Below are 17,665 nucleotides of genomic sequence, written 5' to 3'. Positions count from 1 at the left end.
GGGGCGGAATCGCCTCCGCCGGCTGCCCGCGGAGGCGGGACGGGCTGAGGGGAAAGGGAGCCCGGGTGAGGGGCGAGGGGTGGCCGGGACGAGGGGAAAGGGGTGCTCGGTATGAGGGGAAAGGGAGCCCGGGTGAGGGGATGAGGGGTGGCCGGGATGAGGGGAAAGGGGTGCTCGGTATGAGGGGGAAGGGAGCCCGGGTGAGGGGCGAGGGGTGGCCGGGATGAGGGGGAAGGGAGCCCGGGTGAGGGGCGAGGGGTGGCCGGGACGAGGGGAAAGGGGTGCTCGGTATGAGGGGAAAGGGAGCCCGGGTGAGGGGAAAGGGAGCCCGGGTGAGGGGAAAGGGAGCCCGGGTGAGGGGCGAGGGGTGGCCGGGACGAGGGGAAAGGGAGCCCGGGTGAGGGGATGAGGGGAAAGGGACCCCGGAGTGAATTGATGGGGCGAAAGGGAGCCCGGCGTGAGGGATTAAGGGGTACCTGGGATGAAGGAAAGAGTGGGACGGAGCTGAGGGGAAAGGAGGGCCTGGAATGAGGAGAAAGGTTGTGTGAGGATGTAGGGCCGGGGGTGAGGTGCTGAGGGGAAGAGGGTGCCTGGGATTAGGGGAGTGTCTGGGACTGAGGGGATAGAGGTACCAGGGGTGAGAGTAAGGGAGTACTGGGCATGAGAGTGGAGTGCCAGTGCTGAGGGGAATCATGGAGTGGTTTGGGTTGGGAGAGACCCTAAATCCCAACCCTGTGTAAGAAACTTACACCTCCCGCTGCCCCAGGCTGCTCCCAGCCCCAGTGTCCAGCCTGGCCTCGGGCACTGCCAGGGATCCAGGGACAGCCACAGCTGCTCTGGGCACCCTGTGGTGCCAGGGATTCCTTCCCAGTCTTCACCTACTACAGTCTGAAGCCATTCTCCTTTGTTCTGCCATTGCCTGCCCTGGCACAAAGTGTCTCACCAGCTCTCTTTAGACCCTTTAGGTACTGGAGGGTGCTCTCAGGTCTCTCTGTAGCCTTCACCTCTCCGAGATGAGCAGCTCCAGTGAAGGGGGTGCTGGTAGTGTCCAGGGCACCAGGACTGGATGTTCCCTCCACTCCTGCCCCAGGACTTCTGAGGTAATCTCATGGCTTGGCACCAGCCACTGCTAGCTTTGGTGTGTCCACTGTCACTGAAATGCCTCAAATCTGGATTGTATTTTCATCTTTATTTCTCTTTTGGAGTCTTGCCCTCTCGTGTTGTCACCAACTTGACATCCCAGCAGATGCATCCAGGGTAGACACGTTCCCATTCCAGAGGCAGTGGAAGCAGTGGCACTTCCAGCATGGATGTTTTGATTCCCACCTCTGTGGCCACGGCCCCTGTCACATATTCCTGCAGGAGTCAACAGCTTGAGAGCCCACAGAGAGCTCCTTCTCTTACCTCCTCCTTCTCACATGGCTGGTAAGGATATTGGTGCTCTTGCACACTGTGAAAACACAAGCTCTGCTGAGGAAGAGCAGAGCAATCGCTTCTGAGCCGTCAGGAAGGTCAAGGTTTTGCTTTTGACACAGATACAGTGTTATTCCTGCTGCTGAAGGCTCAGCCAACCTGGGGATGCTCAGTGCCTGGGCTTGTCAGCTGTTGGTGAGGCAGATGTGTTACTGCAATGTAGCAGAGGGTATAAACCATAAATAGTTTTCAGGAAAGAATGCAAGGCTTGTCTTTGGCTATTGTGCTGCATGGTTTCAACGGCAGCAGCAGGACTGTTTTCTGTAGCCCCTCCTTACAACCTTTCCTCTTGGTAGTTAGTGTTCCAGAGAGGGCTTCCCATGTTTCTCAGAAGCTCCCATGAGTTTACATCGCGAACACTTGCTCATTTAAACATTGTTAAAGATCCAGCTTTAACCTATAACAGCCAGGAAAATTTGAATTTTAACTGAGTTTCTCAGTGCAGTAGGGGTTCTCTTCCCACATGGCCTGTTACTGTCACTGCACTGCTATAGCACTATCTCTGTTTCTATGCACATACTCTTTTTATCAAGAAACACCACGGCTGTATCATCTCACTTGTTACATTTCAGAAGACACTGGCTCTGAAAATCAGCATGTTGTGCTATCCCCTACATTTATTTTCATTCTGTTGCTTCAGGAAAAAAAAAAAAAAAAAAAAAAAAAGGTGAAATTACTGGTCTCTCTCTCCTTCTCTGGCTTTTGTAAAGGGAAAAACCACACTATCATGGCAGTGAGACACCTTGGCCTTGCTGTCTGAAGAGGGTCTGCAAAAGGTTTGCTTGCACCCAGTGTTTTCTCCTCCCTCAACTGCTCAATCCAGATGGCAAAACCTCAAATTATCACTTTCTCACACTGTGGATCCTAGATGCTAGAAGAAAAGGTCTGTAAACAGAACTGAACATTTTCCTATTAAAAACCCCTTACCTTACATTTTGCCTGCCTAGGCCAGTAATGTGCACATTTGTTTTCAGGTTTACCTTGTCACGCCCAGGCATTCTCTAGGATAATGCTGCTTGTTGTTCTGTTGAACACAGTCCCAGTGATCAGGTGCCTGGCCTGGTACAGATCTCCTGTTTGCTGTGACATGAGGGGCTACAAAGCTGCTGGAGTCACAGGGAGGCAAAGGAAAATCGAAATCCGCTCACGTGAAAAACCTGCAGTGTTGTGGGGAGTGTGTGCTTGGGGTGCTGTTTCAAAATCGCACCTCTGATGTGCACGTAGCTCTTGGCCTTCAGGGAAGGATTAATTCAGGGGGTGTCCTTTGGGGAACGGGGACACGAATAAGCAGTGCCCATGGCAGACGCACCGGGGCAGTGCAGCCAGGGAACTCACACTCTAAAACGAGCTCTCCCAAATGATTCTCTGCTTTCACAAGCTGCGTCTCCTCTGCCCTCCAACTACAGAGACAGAAGCTAAAGGAGCGTAATGGACTGCAAAGGAACTAGTGAGGCTGACTCCTGTAGTTTCTTACACACTCTCCCTTGGACTAAAACAGTGTTTTACAGCTTTTGGTGCTCAGGTAATTCCTGCCAAGTCAGTACTGTTCTCCTCTCGTTGCTGAAAAACAGAAATTTAAGCTGCTGGCCCCAGTGTGGTGGTTTCAGTTTGAAACCAGGTAGAAACATTAATTTTGTGTAGTGGTTTTGCTTTGTTAATTTCAGATTCTACTGATTTTGAGATTTCCTGTCTAATGTACTAAAGAGTGTGGTGGGTTTGGTGTTGGTAAATTATTAGTGTCTCCCACTTGAAAAGTATTTTCTGTGGCACAGCTACAGCAGCATCTGTGGCATCACCGAGGTACTGGACCTAAGGCCGCCTTTGTGCATCTTTTCCAGTTAATAAACGACAAGCTCAGTCTCAGATGTGAATAAATCTGTGAAGTAAAGCCATTAGAGCTAGCAAGAAGTGTTCCAAAATGCATCGTTTTGGAAACGTTCTAATTACAGATGTCAGCTACTGCAGTAAATCAGCTGCAGTATAGAGCTGTGCATTTCTGTAGACAGCATACTTCTATGTTCCAGAAACAAATGTGTTACTGCCTGAAGTTATAAATGTTTTCTCTATGCTTCTTTCATAATCTTAGTTATTTATGGAAAAAAGGTGTTTGGTTGCGAGGGTTTTTTGGGACACAGCTTGTGAAAATACAACTTCTTCTTGTAAAATGAAACTTTATTCTAAAATGTATCCAAAATTGCAAGACACAAGCACCATTAAACAGATAAATAGACATATATTTATATACAGAGAGCATCAAAACACAAAACAATTGTTAATATAATTCTTATACCATTTTAATGAGTATCCATCAATAAAACTTTACAATTTAAAGGAGACTTTTCAGTTGCAAAACAGTTGTAAAATCATATGTATAAATTATGTTTACTACAATTCCAATAACAGAGGCAAAGTAAAATACAAAAATAATAATCAATACTGCAAATTCAAATACAAACCCCAAAAGTAATGCTGCACAGGTACGTATGTACACTGGATGAATTCATGCAGCCAGGCAGTGCAACAAATTAACTGCTGAGTTTAACTTATCACAAAATGGAACCACCATGTCGAAAAACAGAAGAAAATATACTTTTTGTAATAAATCATAGTGCATTTTGAAGTTAGACTTTATAAAATGATTGTTGAGTGATATACTTCTAATATTCCCCATGTGATCTGAGATCCCCCCAACTCCTTTTTTCACAAAATAAAATACAAATGACAAAAGCTAAAAACCCCACTGTAGAACAGAGTCTGATGTACTGGTACCATCGTGAACGCATTTGTTTTAATTCTCGGTATCAGACTTGTTTGCAAGTGTCCATGTCCACAGGGACACAAGTTTTTCCTTGCTACCAGAAGTAAATCTTTCACGCTCCAATGCTATCTCCGTAAACCGCATCTCACACGATGCTTAGGCTGCACTGGTTTGAAGAGACACAGCTGAGCCTTGAAAAAAGAACCCTTAAATCCCTATGAAGCACAGAGAGTGTAAATGGAGGATAGAGAGACCTCATTATTCCTGAAGCTCCTATCCCTAATTGCTTTAATTACATAAACAGAGATTAACATAAGAGGCTTTTATGGCTTGGGTGAAATTTCTGCTAATTTGCTGGGCAAGTGCAAAGCCCATGTGTCTCCAAGGGCTTTGCCTTTCACAGTGCAGAGGGCTACAGACTCTTTTGGTTGGTGAAAGGAAGCCTCAGGTAACTATATAGAAAAATACCTCTGCAGTGAAAATGTGGTAAAGAAACAAAAAATCAAAACAGAACCTCTGGAAAACTGTGACTTCTTGTGTAACAAAAACATGGCTGTCACCTTTCAGGTCTGTGTTGGTTGGTATAGCATGAACACATAGATAAAACTGGTTAAGTGTCAAAATTATATGAGATACAATTACACAGTCTGACACTTTTTTCCTTAAAATCTTAAGTGATAAGCACGCTCAGTGTTTTCACTAGGAAATTACTGCTAAAATGCTACATTTCGTTGCTGAAAAGACATTTATAGCAGCCTGTAAACTACTGAAGAGTTGCTTCCTGCATCCTTTGTGCTTCCAAAACCCCACTTTGAGCCATCACTAACTTCTGAGTTAATGGGAGTTTTGAGCAAAAAAGGGATGCGGAAAACCACCTGTATTGGGTAAATAATGTAGCAATTTACACAGCAGCTCTTCAGATCTTCCAACATGCAAGCAGATGTAGAGAGAAGCTAAGAGACAGCATGCACTGCAGTGTTATGTCATTGTGCTTACGTCTGCTGAGGGCACTATGGCCTTTTCACTCAGAAAAACAGAAATGATAGCCCCAGAAGACCAAAAGAGCCAATACTGATGAAGCCATCAGCTACTGTTGTAGTAAAGAACACCCCAAAAGAGGGAGGAAGTTCATCTGCTCGTAGCGTATACATACTGAAGCTGAAGAGAATTACAAAGGCACAATACAAGCCTATATTTCTGGTAAAATATATATATTCATTAATTTCTGCTCATACCACCTCAAGATAGTGAATGGTACAATAATAACTGAAGGTACAAATGTTAATTGAAAGTGAAGCTCTACAAATAAAGGACTGTTGGAGAACATAGCTCATTACTTGCTACATTTCTACTCTTCCCGGGTGGTGAGCTCATCCAGCTTTCCTCCACCGGCTGACAACATGGTGACCCAGTGAGAAAACTGGAACACTGTCAGATGACAGACAGAATGGCTTTATGCATCTGAAAAGCTGTCAGTGAGTGGCCGCCACAACAATACTTCCCACTGCTTTACCTTTGGCTCAGAATTCACAGAGAAACCAGGAACAGCAACTGGAATTTCATGCCCATTTTCATGCAGAGCTGAGGCTGAGATAATCCATGAAAGCAGCATTTTGGTTAACTTCAGCACTCAAAAATATTGAACAGCAGAGCAGGAATTGTACCAGCTCATCATAAGAAACAAATCTCAATTTTTCTATTCACAGCTACACAAGATCTGTATCATTTCCAACAGCAAATGACTCACAACTTAGGAAATAAAGTGAATGGATCAATACTGCTCCTGTTAAACTCATAAAAAGTGACCTCCACTTTTGTGTGATAAAATTACAGGGCAGCTGTGGAGGCGACTGCTGTCCCAGCCCAGCTCTGAGAACGTGGACACTTGAGGAAGGTGAAAGGTGCAGCTACAACACTTCAGTTTTAACCCTGAGCTGCTCCTCAGCTCGTCACAACAACTGGCACAACTGCTGTCAGGATTCCGTACCGGCAGGTAATGGGGAAGCTGTCAAGGGGAACCAGAGGAGGAACCTGCTGGAAGCAGGCTCTGCTAACCCACAGTAACGCTGCCTGCAGATCTGCTCTATCTGACATGGGATATTCCCTCATCTCCAAACCAGCACACCAAACCCCAACACGTTTATCGCACATTTCCCCCAAAAAACCTACCATAAACTGCCATTGCTACATGTATTCTCACAATCCTCAACCAGGACCTTCTAGATTTATTCCTTAAAGCTCTCACGAAAGCAATCTTTAGCCACACCTAAAAAGTATGAACATTAATACCTTAAGTTACAAGCTCACAGCTGAATTTAAAAGCTGCATATGCTATTGCTGGTGTTGACTGATCTATGCAATGGTTTCTCCCTGTGTTGCTTCCAAAGAAAATCAGTGCAGGTAACAAGGAAGCCCTCTCTAACAAATAAAGATGAGGATTCCTAGGCAGGGGTAATCCTTCTACAAATGCTCCAACAATTTGCAAGTTGAAGCTACAGCTGTTAATTAAAATTGAAGCAAAAATAAAGAAAATAGCACTACAGGGCATAAATCTCATGCTTGAGATTGAATTCAGAAAGTCATCTGCAAGACACTCGGATTCAGGTTCAAAGGAGCTGCATTATTCTTGCCCATTCCAAGCTCAAATAAATACACTTTTGTGTAGAGGTGTGAGAAGCCAATTGTACACACTTGGATTCATCCCACCTAATTCCAGCCGTTCATCAGTGGCGAGGGCAGATGAAGCCATAATGCAATCTTCCAGAGGCATCTCCACTCGTGTCCCTCCTCTGACTTACACGCAAGACCCAGGCTGGTAATTTTCAGCCAGCTGAAATTAGGGCAGGATGAATCGGGCCACAGCATGGAGCGGAAACAAGTCTGATGTGGTGGCACAGTATCACCATGACAATCCAGTCTGTCACAGCCCTGTCTGAGGCTCCCAGCCAGACACGCTTCGGGTCAGTGTCCCACACCACCCGTGCCCTGGGAGCTCACAGTCTGGCAAGGAGCACATCACACGTTACACAGTGAGGCTTGAGTTCATGACGATCCCCCAGAGCAAGACCCGGAGCCACCTGGGGTGGGAGCTCTGCCAGGCAGCTCTGGTGCACAGGGACTGCAGCCCTCCCACATACCCCAGAGGCTGCCCTGGAGAGTTACACACAAGGTCTGGAGGGGTTTGCAGCCGGAGTGGTTACTCATCCTAACACAACACGCACACATGTCCACGTATCCATGGTGCTGTGGGAGTTCTGCATCCCCACGCCTTGGCTACGGCATGGGCTGGCTCTTTGCAGGAGCTGTCGGTAATGAGGATGAAGCACACACTGAGGAGAAATACAGCGTTCTGAAACACACATTTGTGAGATCCCCAATAGTATCAATAGTAACGATTAAGGTCAGAGGCAGTATCAAGTTTTGCATGCACTTTCTACATTAGTATTTATATAGACAAGTTTCATTCTTGCTGGTTTGCAAAATTACTGAGGTTTCCTTTACTTCCAGAGACTGGAACATTGAACATTAGTTTCATTTACGATGTTGAAAGTCATTCTTTGTCTAAAATACACCTACAAATACTTGGGATTATGGGACAGGGATTGCCCTGTTGTTCTCTGTAAAGGGCTGAAGTAACTGTAGAAATATTTTTTTTTATCTTAGAAATACAGGGAATTTATCTACAAATCAGACTGTAAGCATGAGGAACACTTATTGCAAGTTCTCAGTCTTACATGAAAGGATGAAGGTGCAAAGTCATTAAGACTGCCTTGATTCTAAAGATTAGCCTACTCATTTAATTAAACTATCAATAGAAACACAGAATTTAAAGTAATCCAAGTAAGAATCCCCTTCAACTTTCCAAGCTTCTTCACTTTTCCCATCATTGCCTTTCAGACTAGACAGGACTTGAAACTCTGATGTCAGAAACCAGCAAAGAACACACAGACATTTGCAGGCCTTTGTTGTGTATCATAAAATACTGTAAAAAAGAATGCAGAGTCCCAGAATTCAGGTTATTTTTCTCTCTCGGTAACCAGGCAGAGAGTTCAAATCTCCTTAAAACACCACCTCAGGTAAAGCCTGCGGTGGGTGGAGATGAGGGCACAATGCAGAGGCAGCTCCGTGCCTCGGGTATGCCCCTAGAGATGGACTTCTGTCTTGGCACTGCTGCAGTTTGTGGGGAATAAAAAAGACACCAGCTCACACGTCTTTGTAAGGCAGCAGCCTGCCCAGGTGCTGTGCCTGGGGCACCCCTTTGCCAGGGGGCACTGCACAGGTGTGGCACCTCGCCGGCACCTGGGACACCACAAAACCTGCAGCTGCCTGCTCCAATCCAACCCCGAGCTCTCAGGAAAGGATATGAACTGGGTTGAATTCTCTTACATTACATTTAATATTTCTGTAAATGGCTTATAGATCTGCTGTTTGAAATAAATTCTGAAACCACTAAGCGTGCTTAACAGAGCTTAAACTCTATGTGGACAGCGAGTTCAGAGGACAGAACAAGGACTGTTGCAGTATATAATACACATGGCTGTACAGTCAAATGCCACCTCTTGCTCCAAAACAAGAATTTACAGTAGCAAGCACTGGTGGCAAGATTTCTTACACAAAACCTACAGAAATTTACAGGATATGCATGGATCACCGAGGTTATAACACCAGCAATAGACAACACAGAGTATCTTGTGCAATGTGAACAAAGTTGACAGTAGTTTACCAATGCTGTAAGTAATTCACATAAATATGCTAACCCACCAGCTAACAAGTCCTCCTCTTCCCACCAGATCCAGATATGTGTACAGCAATCCGTAAAAACAAAAGTGGTTTGTTTTAGTAGTTTTAGCCAAACATGCACAAAGCAGATGCACTCCAAGGGGATACTTGCAAAAAAAAAAAAAAAAAAAAAACCAGCAAAAAAACCCCTCAAAACTGGTGTCCAAGCACACACAGCAATTGGATTCACGCTTCTCAAACAGCCATGACAGAGCCAAAGTTTATTGTATGGATGCTTTTTGTCCTGGAAAAATAGTAATATAAAAATTCACTTGATTTATAACTGACAGAAAACTCCAGCTTTACTCACACCACTCTTCTGTGTCTCTAATTCTAGCCCTAATTAATTCCAGGCCTACTTTAGGAACTTGTGTTCTCTTCCTAACCCATTAATGTAAATGCAAATCAAATCAAAACTACAACATAATCAGAAAAAAATAAAAAAGACTAGAAAAATGAAGTTGAAAATAGCTTATACCTGCTTTTGGATGTTATGTTTATTGACAACAATTTAGTAACACTACTTTGCTTTCCCACTAAACCACTGGATGTGCTCTGTGCCTCTGCTACAGAGAGCTTTAGTAAATTTCTTCCTTAATAAAATATATCCTGTCTTTGGGATTTTATTTTCATCCAATCTGCAAGACAAAAACGAGCCTGTCTTTCAAGCTATTTTCTACCATTGTTAGGAACCATCTTGTCTAATTTGTGAGTATGTGGGATGCTAACTGTCCTGATCTCGAGCAGTGAGAGCTCTCAGGATGCTGCACTGCCACTCCTTATCTGGTGTTACACTCAATTTCTCTCTAATGAAATAAACTCTCTACAGCAGGGCTCTAGTTACAGTTATGAACAACTTCCTGCATGTTTGTTGGGCAAAATGTTCTTATTTTCGTGCAAAGATCTGGCACAGTACATTTACTGGGGAAGTCCAAGCGAGAGAGGGTAAAACATGAAGATTAAAACAACAGAAGTGAAGCCTAGAGTAGCCAGTTCATCCAGTGGACAATTTGACTTCTCAGGGATCAGAGCAGCTGTTCCACAACAATACTTTTTCCCATCAAAGGCAATTACTGATGATTTCAGTATCTCTGCAATAGCCCAAACTCCTAGAATGTACAGTCTATTTCCTAGTTCACCCAGGCTATTGTGAACACATCACCTTTCAAAATCCCCATGTTTTGTGCTGTTTCCCTATGAAAACTGATGCTAAAACTGCCAGAATTTTCTCTTAGCAAAATCCAGCCTCTTGTCTCAGCATTGTAAAATCTTGAAAGGATCCCCAGAACCTAACGGCAAGAAGAGTTGTGCAAGTTCTCAAGAGAACAGCGAGGTAGCGAACGAACACCTTGTTTCTGGTGGATAATTGCCCCGTCCTGAGCCACCTGACCCTGGGAACAAGCCTGCTCTTCTGAGACCACAGAACCCTGAATCATCCACATGACACACTGAAAACACTGGCCAGGCAAATTAAACCACTGCTGGTGAATTAGGCTTTGCACAAGGTCACACTATTCAGATGTCAAGCAGTACACTTTTAGGGGATGTGGAAGGAGGTTTCAGCATGAAGTACAGCTGTGTTGTTTATAGCAACTAGGCAGCAAATCTCTTTTTGATCTGACTTCCCCAAAACCATGTCTTTCAGCAAATATTTACAATGCTGAAGTAAAGTAAAGAAAAAAAAAGGTGATTTTCTTTTTCTCTCTCCATTTCTTTTGCACACAAAACTGAAATAGTGGCTAGAAAGTGACCATTTCAAATTATAACCGAAAACTGCATTTATTAAATTTGAAAACATGTACCCAAGAAAACCTTTATACATTTTTATGGCAAGTTTTCCTATTACATGAGAGGCTTTCTTACACATTTTTAGCTTAAATGAAGAACAGCAACCAAACAGAAGTTTGGACTAAAACTGCAAAGCTGTTGGCTGTGTTGAGGGAAACTATGGCTGCACAACTGAAAACAAGATGAAAGAACAAATTCACAGAAATAGTTAATGTAATAGTGAACAAAGCTCTAATAACGTAAGAAACAGAAGAAAGCCAAATCTGCTCTGCATGTCAGTACTATTGATACATAAACATGCCTCTGCACTGGTAAAGTCTGTAAAATGATGTCTGCTTAGGAAAGACTTAATTTGAGCTCTAGACTGTCCATGTTCAAGCATGGGTTTAGATCATTACAGTCCTACTTCTTTAATTTCCTGAAGGACACTACCTGCTCTTAGATCTGTTTAAAATGAACTGTGTGCAGGCTCAATTTGAAAACAAGGTGAAGCTGTTGGCAGGATCAGAATCTTCACGTGCTGAGTAGATGATCCAGTTATTTTTTCTAGATTTGGTACTGTAATTTGTTTCCAATATGTAGACACTATACAGGAGTGCACTTTAAGCAGTATTTTAAACTTTCTTTTCTCATTTTTCAGGTTGAAACATCATTTTGGTAATTTCAACAGACCCTCTGTATTTTTCTCTGTGTACTCAGTTTTTACATCTGCCAAATAATGTTACACCACAGGTAAGTTATATATTTGACCCAGACTAGGGTGAGATCCTACCCAAAAAATTACCTTTTGTGAATGGTTTCATCAAAGTTTCAGCAGAACTGGCACAAGCAGCAGTTTACAGAACTGTGCCAATATCTGAAAAGTAGAGAGAGCTGCATACAGCAAAATTTAAACCTAACTAATTTATTTCTGAATTTCTAGAGTTGTTTTGAACCACTAAATCACGAATTGGATCCTCAATGTGAGATTAGAGTGTTGAAGTAGTTTATAGGGGTTTATTTGAAAGATGTGCTTTGTCAGGATTCCCATCCTTAAGGCCGCAGCAAACCAAAGTGTGTCTGTGACATCACCACAGTTATATCACTACTTATGGTGAATTTAAGAAAAATAAATTCACCTGTACTTTTTACATCATTAAGGTATATTTTACATTCTTGAAATGCAAATGTGTAGGGTCAAGCACTGAAGAATCCAGTCCATTCTTAGCTATGACAATTACAACAGTGGATCAGAGCTGAATAGGAACAGGGGAAAACACTTAATTATTAACTTATACAGAAATAGGACCCTGTGTGACATGCATCAGCTGAAAAGTAATTTTGAATAAAGTGAGCAACACTAAATATTGTAACAGCTGGTCCCTCATTAAATCTAATTCCAAATCATTTGCACATGCAGTATTGCCACAGAACAGAGGAAAATTCAATTGGTTTTAGGCAGTTCAAGAAGCTGTCCTTTGATGCATCCTTAAAGAAGCAAGCTTCTATTCACTTCTTCCTAAGTGGAATTATTTAAAATAAATGATTAGCCTACATATTTCTCATTGAGTATTCCTGTTGGAAGGGAAAGGAACAGCTGGAGGTCCTGGGACATGGAACATTTAATCCTACACTATGGGGAACAGGCTGAAAAAGCCCGAAAGTTGTTACTGTCTCTGAACATGTGATATGTTGGGTGGCCAGGGCTCTGCAACCAGAGGGCTTCCAAATAAAAAATGGAATTTCTGGGGGTTGGAAGTGCAAGTTCCAAACTGCAGTTTTTCCTCATTCTCAGGCAGTTGAGAACAAAATGTAATCTCTACATGCAAGTATCCAAGTATTTTGTTAATGCATGCCAGGCCGCATGCTTTACCTGTGATTCAGACAGTCTCTTTCTTGCCTCAAACCCTGTTCTTAGGTAATACAGTCTGGGTGATGTGGAGATACATCGGGATCTGAGCACTCCTTTCCACAGGTTTAAGCAGCAGGTAAGACCCTGGTTTCACTGTGAAGTTCACAAGTGAATCCAGTTTCAGCTGATTTGTACAAAGCTGGAATACTTGCAAGAGTTCTCACAGCGTAACAGATCTCTTACTCTCCATTTCTGCTACTCCAAGATTGAATCACTTCTGTTTTTAAAAAGGCTTACTTCAACTTTGCCTGAAATACTCATTTACAGAATCACCTTCTATTTACTTCTATACTAAAGAGCAAGATCTGTCTAAAAACCCAGTGTGAGATTTACCCTGCACCACTTAAAATAAAATTCCTGCCAGAGCCGGACAAGTTCTGACATTATCAACAGTGCTGTTGCACAAGGACAGAACCAAACAGCAGTCACATTGCTCCTAGTATCTGGAGCATAAAAAATGTAAGTGGAAGCAAAAACTGAGGGCTTGGGAATAGACTTTCTTCCCATATTGATACTCCAGATACCACGAAAATCCCACAAGGATTTGTAAGCAAAGGAAAGAAAAATGAACAAGCAAAAAGTCCTGTGCATATTAAGAAAAATATGATCCAAAGGTGTTATTTAGAGTTCTAGTAATTAGCACATAAAGATTGTTTTCTAGTGGTTCAGCTGCAGAACCTGGCCTCTCCAGGAGCCTGCAGAGCGGGGAGCCTGGGTGAAGCCTTGGACAAAGCACTAGTGACATCAGCTGCTGCCTGTGGGGCTGCGTGGGTGTGAGAAATGCAGGACACAGTGAATCAATCATGTGCTGAAAGGACATTATGCTCCCGTACGAAAGTGAGGATAACGTGTTTTAATATTGATATCCAATCTGTGTCAGCAGTTCCATGCACAGGTTTAAAGGCCAGACTTCCATCCTTCCAAGGTGCCCGACAGCTCACTGACCTGGGAATGGGCTTTGGCACTTGATGCACTACTCCATCTAACTTAGTCCATCAGCAAAGACATCATCTGACTGAAACTGGCCCAGAAAAGCGTCCCTGGGGCCCCTGGAAGGCTACCACGGGTGGCAAACACAGGCTGCAAGGACACCTGGACTGTGGGTGTAATGGGGACATACCAGTGGTGTTAGTGACAAGAGCAAAGGGTCTGAAGAAATTACACCTGATTTTGTGTTTGTGATTCAAGCCAATAGCAGGGTCTTCCAGAATCTTTACAGACAGCAACAAAGTGTTTTCCAAAGAGAAGCAAATGAATATGACCTTCATAATCAGAAGGTCTGTAGAATACAGTCTACAAAACCATATCATGACTACCTAGGTCACGTTTATATCTACTCAAGTAGTTCTCACTAAAAAGTAATGCTACCAAAAGCTTTGATACTTCAACATAATTTTAATCCTCTGAGACTTTCATCCTTGAATGAAAGCCCTAAAAGGAGAGTAATGTGTTAAATATTTTTATTTCCATATATCATACAGATATAATATATGGAAATAAAAAATTAGTTAGGAGATTGTAGTATTCCTTACACATCTTGTTACGTTTCAGCTACCATCAAAAGCCCATCACATACGGGTGATACTCCTTTACCACAAGTTCATGAAAGAGAATCCCCTTGCACATGGATATACCACATCCCAGAGCTGCTCCTCCTCTGCAAGTGGCTTTTCTGGATTAAAGTCCAAGGAGAGGAATTTGCCGTTTGTCTGTGGCACGAATTTCTGCTGAGCTGCTCTGTGCCTGCACTGCTGATCATCAGCCTTTGTATCTACTACAAACTGAAAACATTTGTTTTCTTGGGGGAGCTGAAAATCATCAGGAACTAAGTAAATGTACCAAAATCATAGTTTCAGAGCTCTGCCTGAACAGAAATGGGAATGCTTCCAGAAGCGTTTCCTTTAGGCCTTTTTCTGCATTCTGGCCCCAGCTTTCCTACCTAACTGTATGTCCTCCTTGTAAAAGGGCCCAGACCTTTGTTCCTCTTCTGTTCACGGCAAAAGGTAACACCCTCACAACAAGGCTAGTAGTCATTAAAAGTTTACTGTGGCATTTTGGCTCAAAAAAAAAAAAAGGCTGCTGACTGGAAAGTTTTTCGGAATTAATTCTGGCAGATATGGCAGAAAACACGCACCCAAGCAGCAGGGTGACCTGATTTTCTAAATGGGCTTGGGAAATACTGCTTATAATTAGGAGCACGGATTGCTTATATATGTTTGAGAATCACTGAAAATGGGAAACAGAATTGTAAGTTGTTGGAAAATGTTTTGGTGATAAGGACTCTACTGTATTTCCACTAACTACCACCCCTACAGAAGACCATGCTACATAGAAAACTCAATTCCAAGGGCAGGAGAAGCCCTGACACTTTATTGCTAGATTCTATAGCAACTGGAGCTCACTTACAGTAACCTTATAGTACTCTATATAAACTGAGAAGCTTGTATCAAATTCAGGCTTCCATTTAAAATAGATATTGCAGATATTAGGCTTCAATTAAAGAAGAAAAATAACCTTCAGTGCTTTTTTTCTTTCTCTTAAAGGCAAAGTATCAAAAAAAATCCCCAAACTAGGTGGAAGTTATTAAATTTCTCCAAAAATTAAGATGAGCTTTCTTCTATTTCTTAAGACAGTACAATTTGTGATTCACAGGGTAGCTGGTATCAAACACAAGGTAATGAAAGCTCGTATAAGCAATTTTATTCCTATCCATAATGGCAGACACTAACAAAATCAAAAGAATTTATCCTTTGAGTTCAACTTAAAAAATAACTTATAAAGCAGTGATATATGCAACATAAAACAGTTCAGGATGGGAGAGGGAAAGCAAATTTTAATAATTAAAATGTAAACGTGGAAAAAAAAATGGAATAAAAGTCCCTACTTCTGATTTCTAGGTAAGATGTCATGTGATTCTATTTTACAATGTCCTGGGGTCTGTGTGTGTGTGTGTTTGTGTGTCACACACACACACCCCACGCTGACCCACACATGTACACACACAGACAGGCGCTGGCAGCTCCACCTCGGGCACTTCTCTCATGCCACTCCTTACAGTTGTCTCAAGCATGTTTGGGACCCACTTTCTTGACAAAACGGGGGAGATGGTAGGAGAAAACAAAACAAAACCAAAAAAAAAAAAAAAAAAACCCAGGTGGGTCTGATTGTGTCTGAGATCCTTTAGTTAAACTGTACACTGGGACGAATAATTTTCTTCTGCAGTAGCTCTCTGGAGAGGGCCAACTCACTGTGGTCTTCATGGCGACACTTGTCAACGGGTCACACACTCATTGTCATGCTAGGGGAGTACTGCAAAAGAGGAATCCACATTTTAACAAACATTCTTCCCCCCACCCCCAGGTGGCTACATCCACATCTGGGCTGCAGCAACGGGTTCAGAGCTCCTCGAGCTCCCTCCTGAATTTCTTGGGGCTGTAGTTCAGTTTGTGTCCCCAGAACTTCTGCCGTGCTTCCCTCCTGCCACGATACAGCCACTGCTGACAAAGGCAACGCCCCTGAGGGCTGTCCTGGTGTTACCTGGGTGCTGCGAGGAACCAATAGCTCACCGAGGCTTTCCACACCTCTTCCTGCCCACTGCTGCCAGCTGGGGAATTTACCTGGGCAGCGCCTAGTCTGAAGGAGACTGGCTGCATTCATGGCTAGCTGAACCACACAAGATTTTGGGGAGTTTTTGATTATTTTAGGGGAAGAAAGGAACAAAGGTATGTATGACTGTGATTCAGTTAGGCTTTTGGTCTGTATTATTTTGTGTTAGCAATTTTAGGGGGCCAGCTGGATCAGGGACCGGCGGTCATTCTCCTTTATGTGAACCAAAAATCCATCACATGACTGTAGTGACACAAACTGAACTGCAGCCTTTATCCAAGCTCAGGTTAGCAGTGCTTCATTAAAGCAATCAATGGGACACCACAGTGCCTAGAAGAAATGCACATCTATACATCTAATTTGCTTTTAAATGGAAAACTGTGGACTGCAAAAACTCTTAATTTGTTCTAACATCCTCTAGGTAGAGGAAAATGTTAAAATGCAAGAAGATCAGCACTTTGAAAATTGACAGAAGGAAAAGGAAAGATAAAATTGCCTGTGCAAAACCACGTGTGCCCTACATATCCTGCCAAGTCTTGAGGTCCGAGCTGGCCATTTAAAAGTGTCCAAGCATATAGAAAGAGTATTTTAGATGGGTCTTCCCTGTCATGTAAGTTACACAGGTCTGACTACCAGCTCTGAGGCTTAAAGCAGAGCACCTGCTTAAGTAATTTCCTGTAGCTGAGCCACGGTATCTGGGGAATCGCTTTGGGAAAGGAATCAAAGCATGGTCTCAGGTTGTTTAGGATTTTCAACTTGTTAGCTCTGCATTGCTCTGCATTGCTACTTACCCCTAACCAAAATTCCTGGTGAACTGAACAGCAAATCTCCCTGAGACAGGACTCCATGATAACACCTATTCTGAGCAGCCAACTGGCAAAACGTGGATCAGAAAGCAAAGCAGTTCCCCAGGATGAGAGAGCAACCCATGTTACGGAGCCTGCAGTCCCTGGGAGCAGACAGGGACACGCCTGGCATGTGTCTCTCCTGCCTTGCAGGCACACATCTCAACAAAACCTCGAGAAATCTGAGTCCCTGGCCCTTCCCGGCAGCACAAAAGCACCCAGAACCCAGGCAGTGTCTGAGAACACTGATTTTCTCCAGCGTACCACTGATGTCCTCTTGTTCCCACGGCCCTGCTTCAGTGACCCTGGCTGCCCTCAGCACAGCACAGCGTGCCAGACCGGGAGCCAAGGGCTGCCAGAACAGGGACCACGTTCCATGGAGTCTCTGTGCTTACTGCCATTTTGGCAAATATTAAACATTGCTCCTTTTGGGTCGTGTATGACACTTTTCTTCAACATTCCACACAACCTGAATGTGTGCCCACCAACAGCTAACTGGCAGAAACTCTTCCTTTTCACTAGCTA

At 43.4% G+C, this 17,665-nt stretch overlaps 1 protein-coding gene across 5 annotated transcripts in view; it reads right to left on the bottom strand.

The window, feature by feature from the left end:
• Window positions 1-10,770: 10,770 nt before the first annotated feature.
• The window catches only part of SSBP2 (single stranded DNA binding protein 2), a 129,580-nt gene continuing 122,685 nt past the window's right edge, over window positions 10,771-17,665 (bottom strand). For all 5 annotated transcript variants that reach the window (XM_068177580.1, XM_068177578.1, XM_068177579.1 and 2 more), the window contains one exon: window positions 10,771-15,998. In XM_068177580.1, the coding sequence (XP_068033681.1) occupies window positions 15,969-15,998 (30 nt within the window). In that variant the 3' untranslated portion in view covers window positions 10,771-15,968. The remainder of the gene's footprint in view (window positions 15,999-17,665) is intronic.

This window comes from Anomalospiza imberbis, chromosome Z (assembly GCF_031753505.1).
Source record: "Anomalospiza imberbis isolate Cuckoo-Finch-1a 21T00152 chromosome Z, ASM3175350v1, whole genome shotgun sequence".
Lineage (NCBI taxonomy): Eukaryota > Metazoa > Chordata > Aves > Passeriformes > Viduidae > Anomalospiza > Anomalospiza imberbis.
Note: the sequence above shows the minus strand (reverse complement) of the source record. Positions and strands in the feature narration are given on the sequence as shown.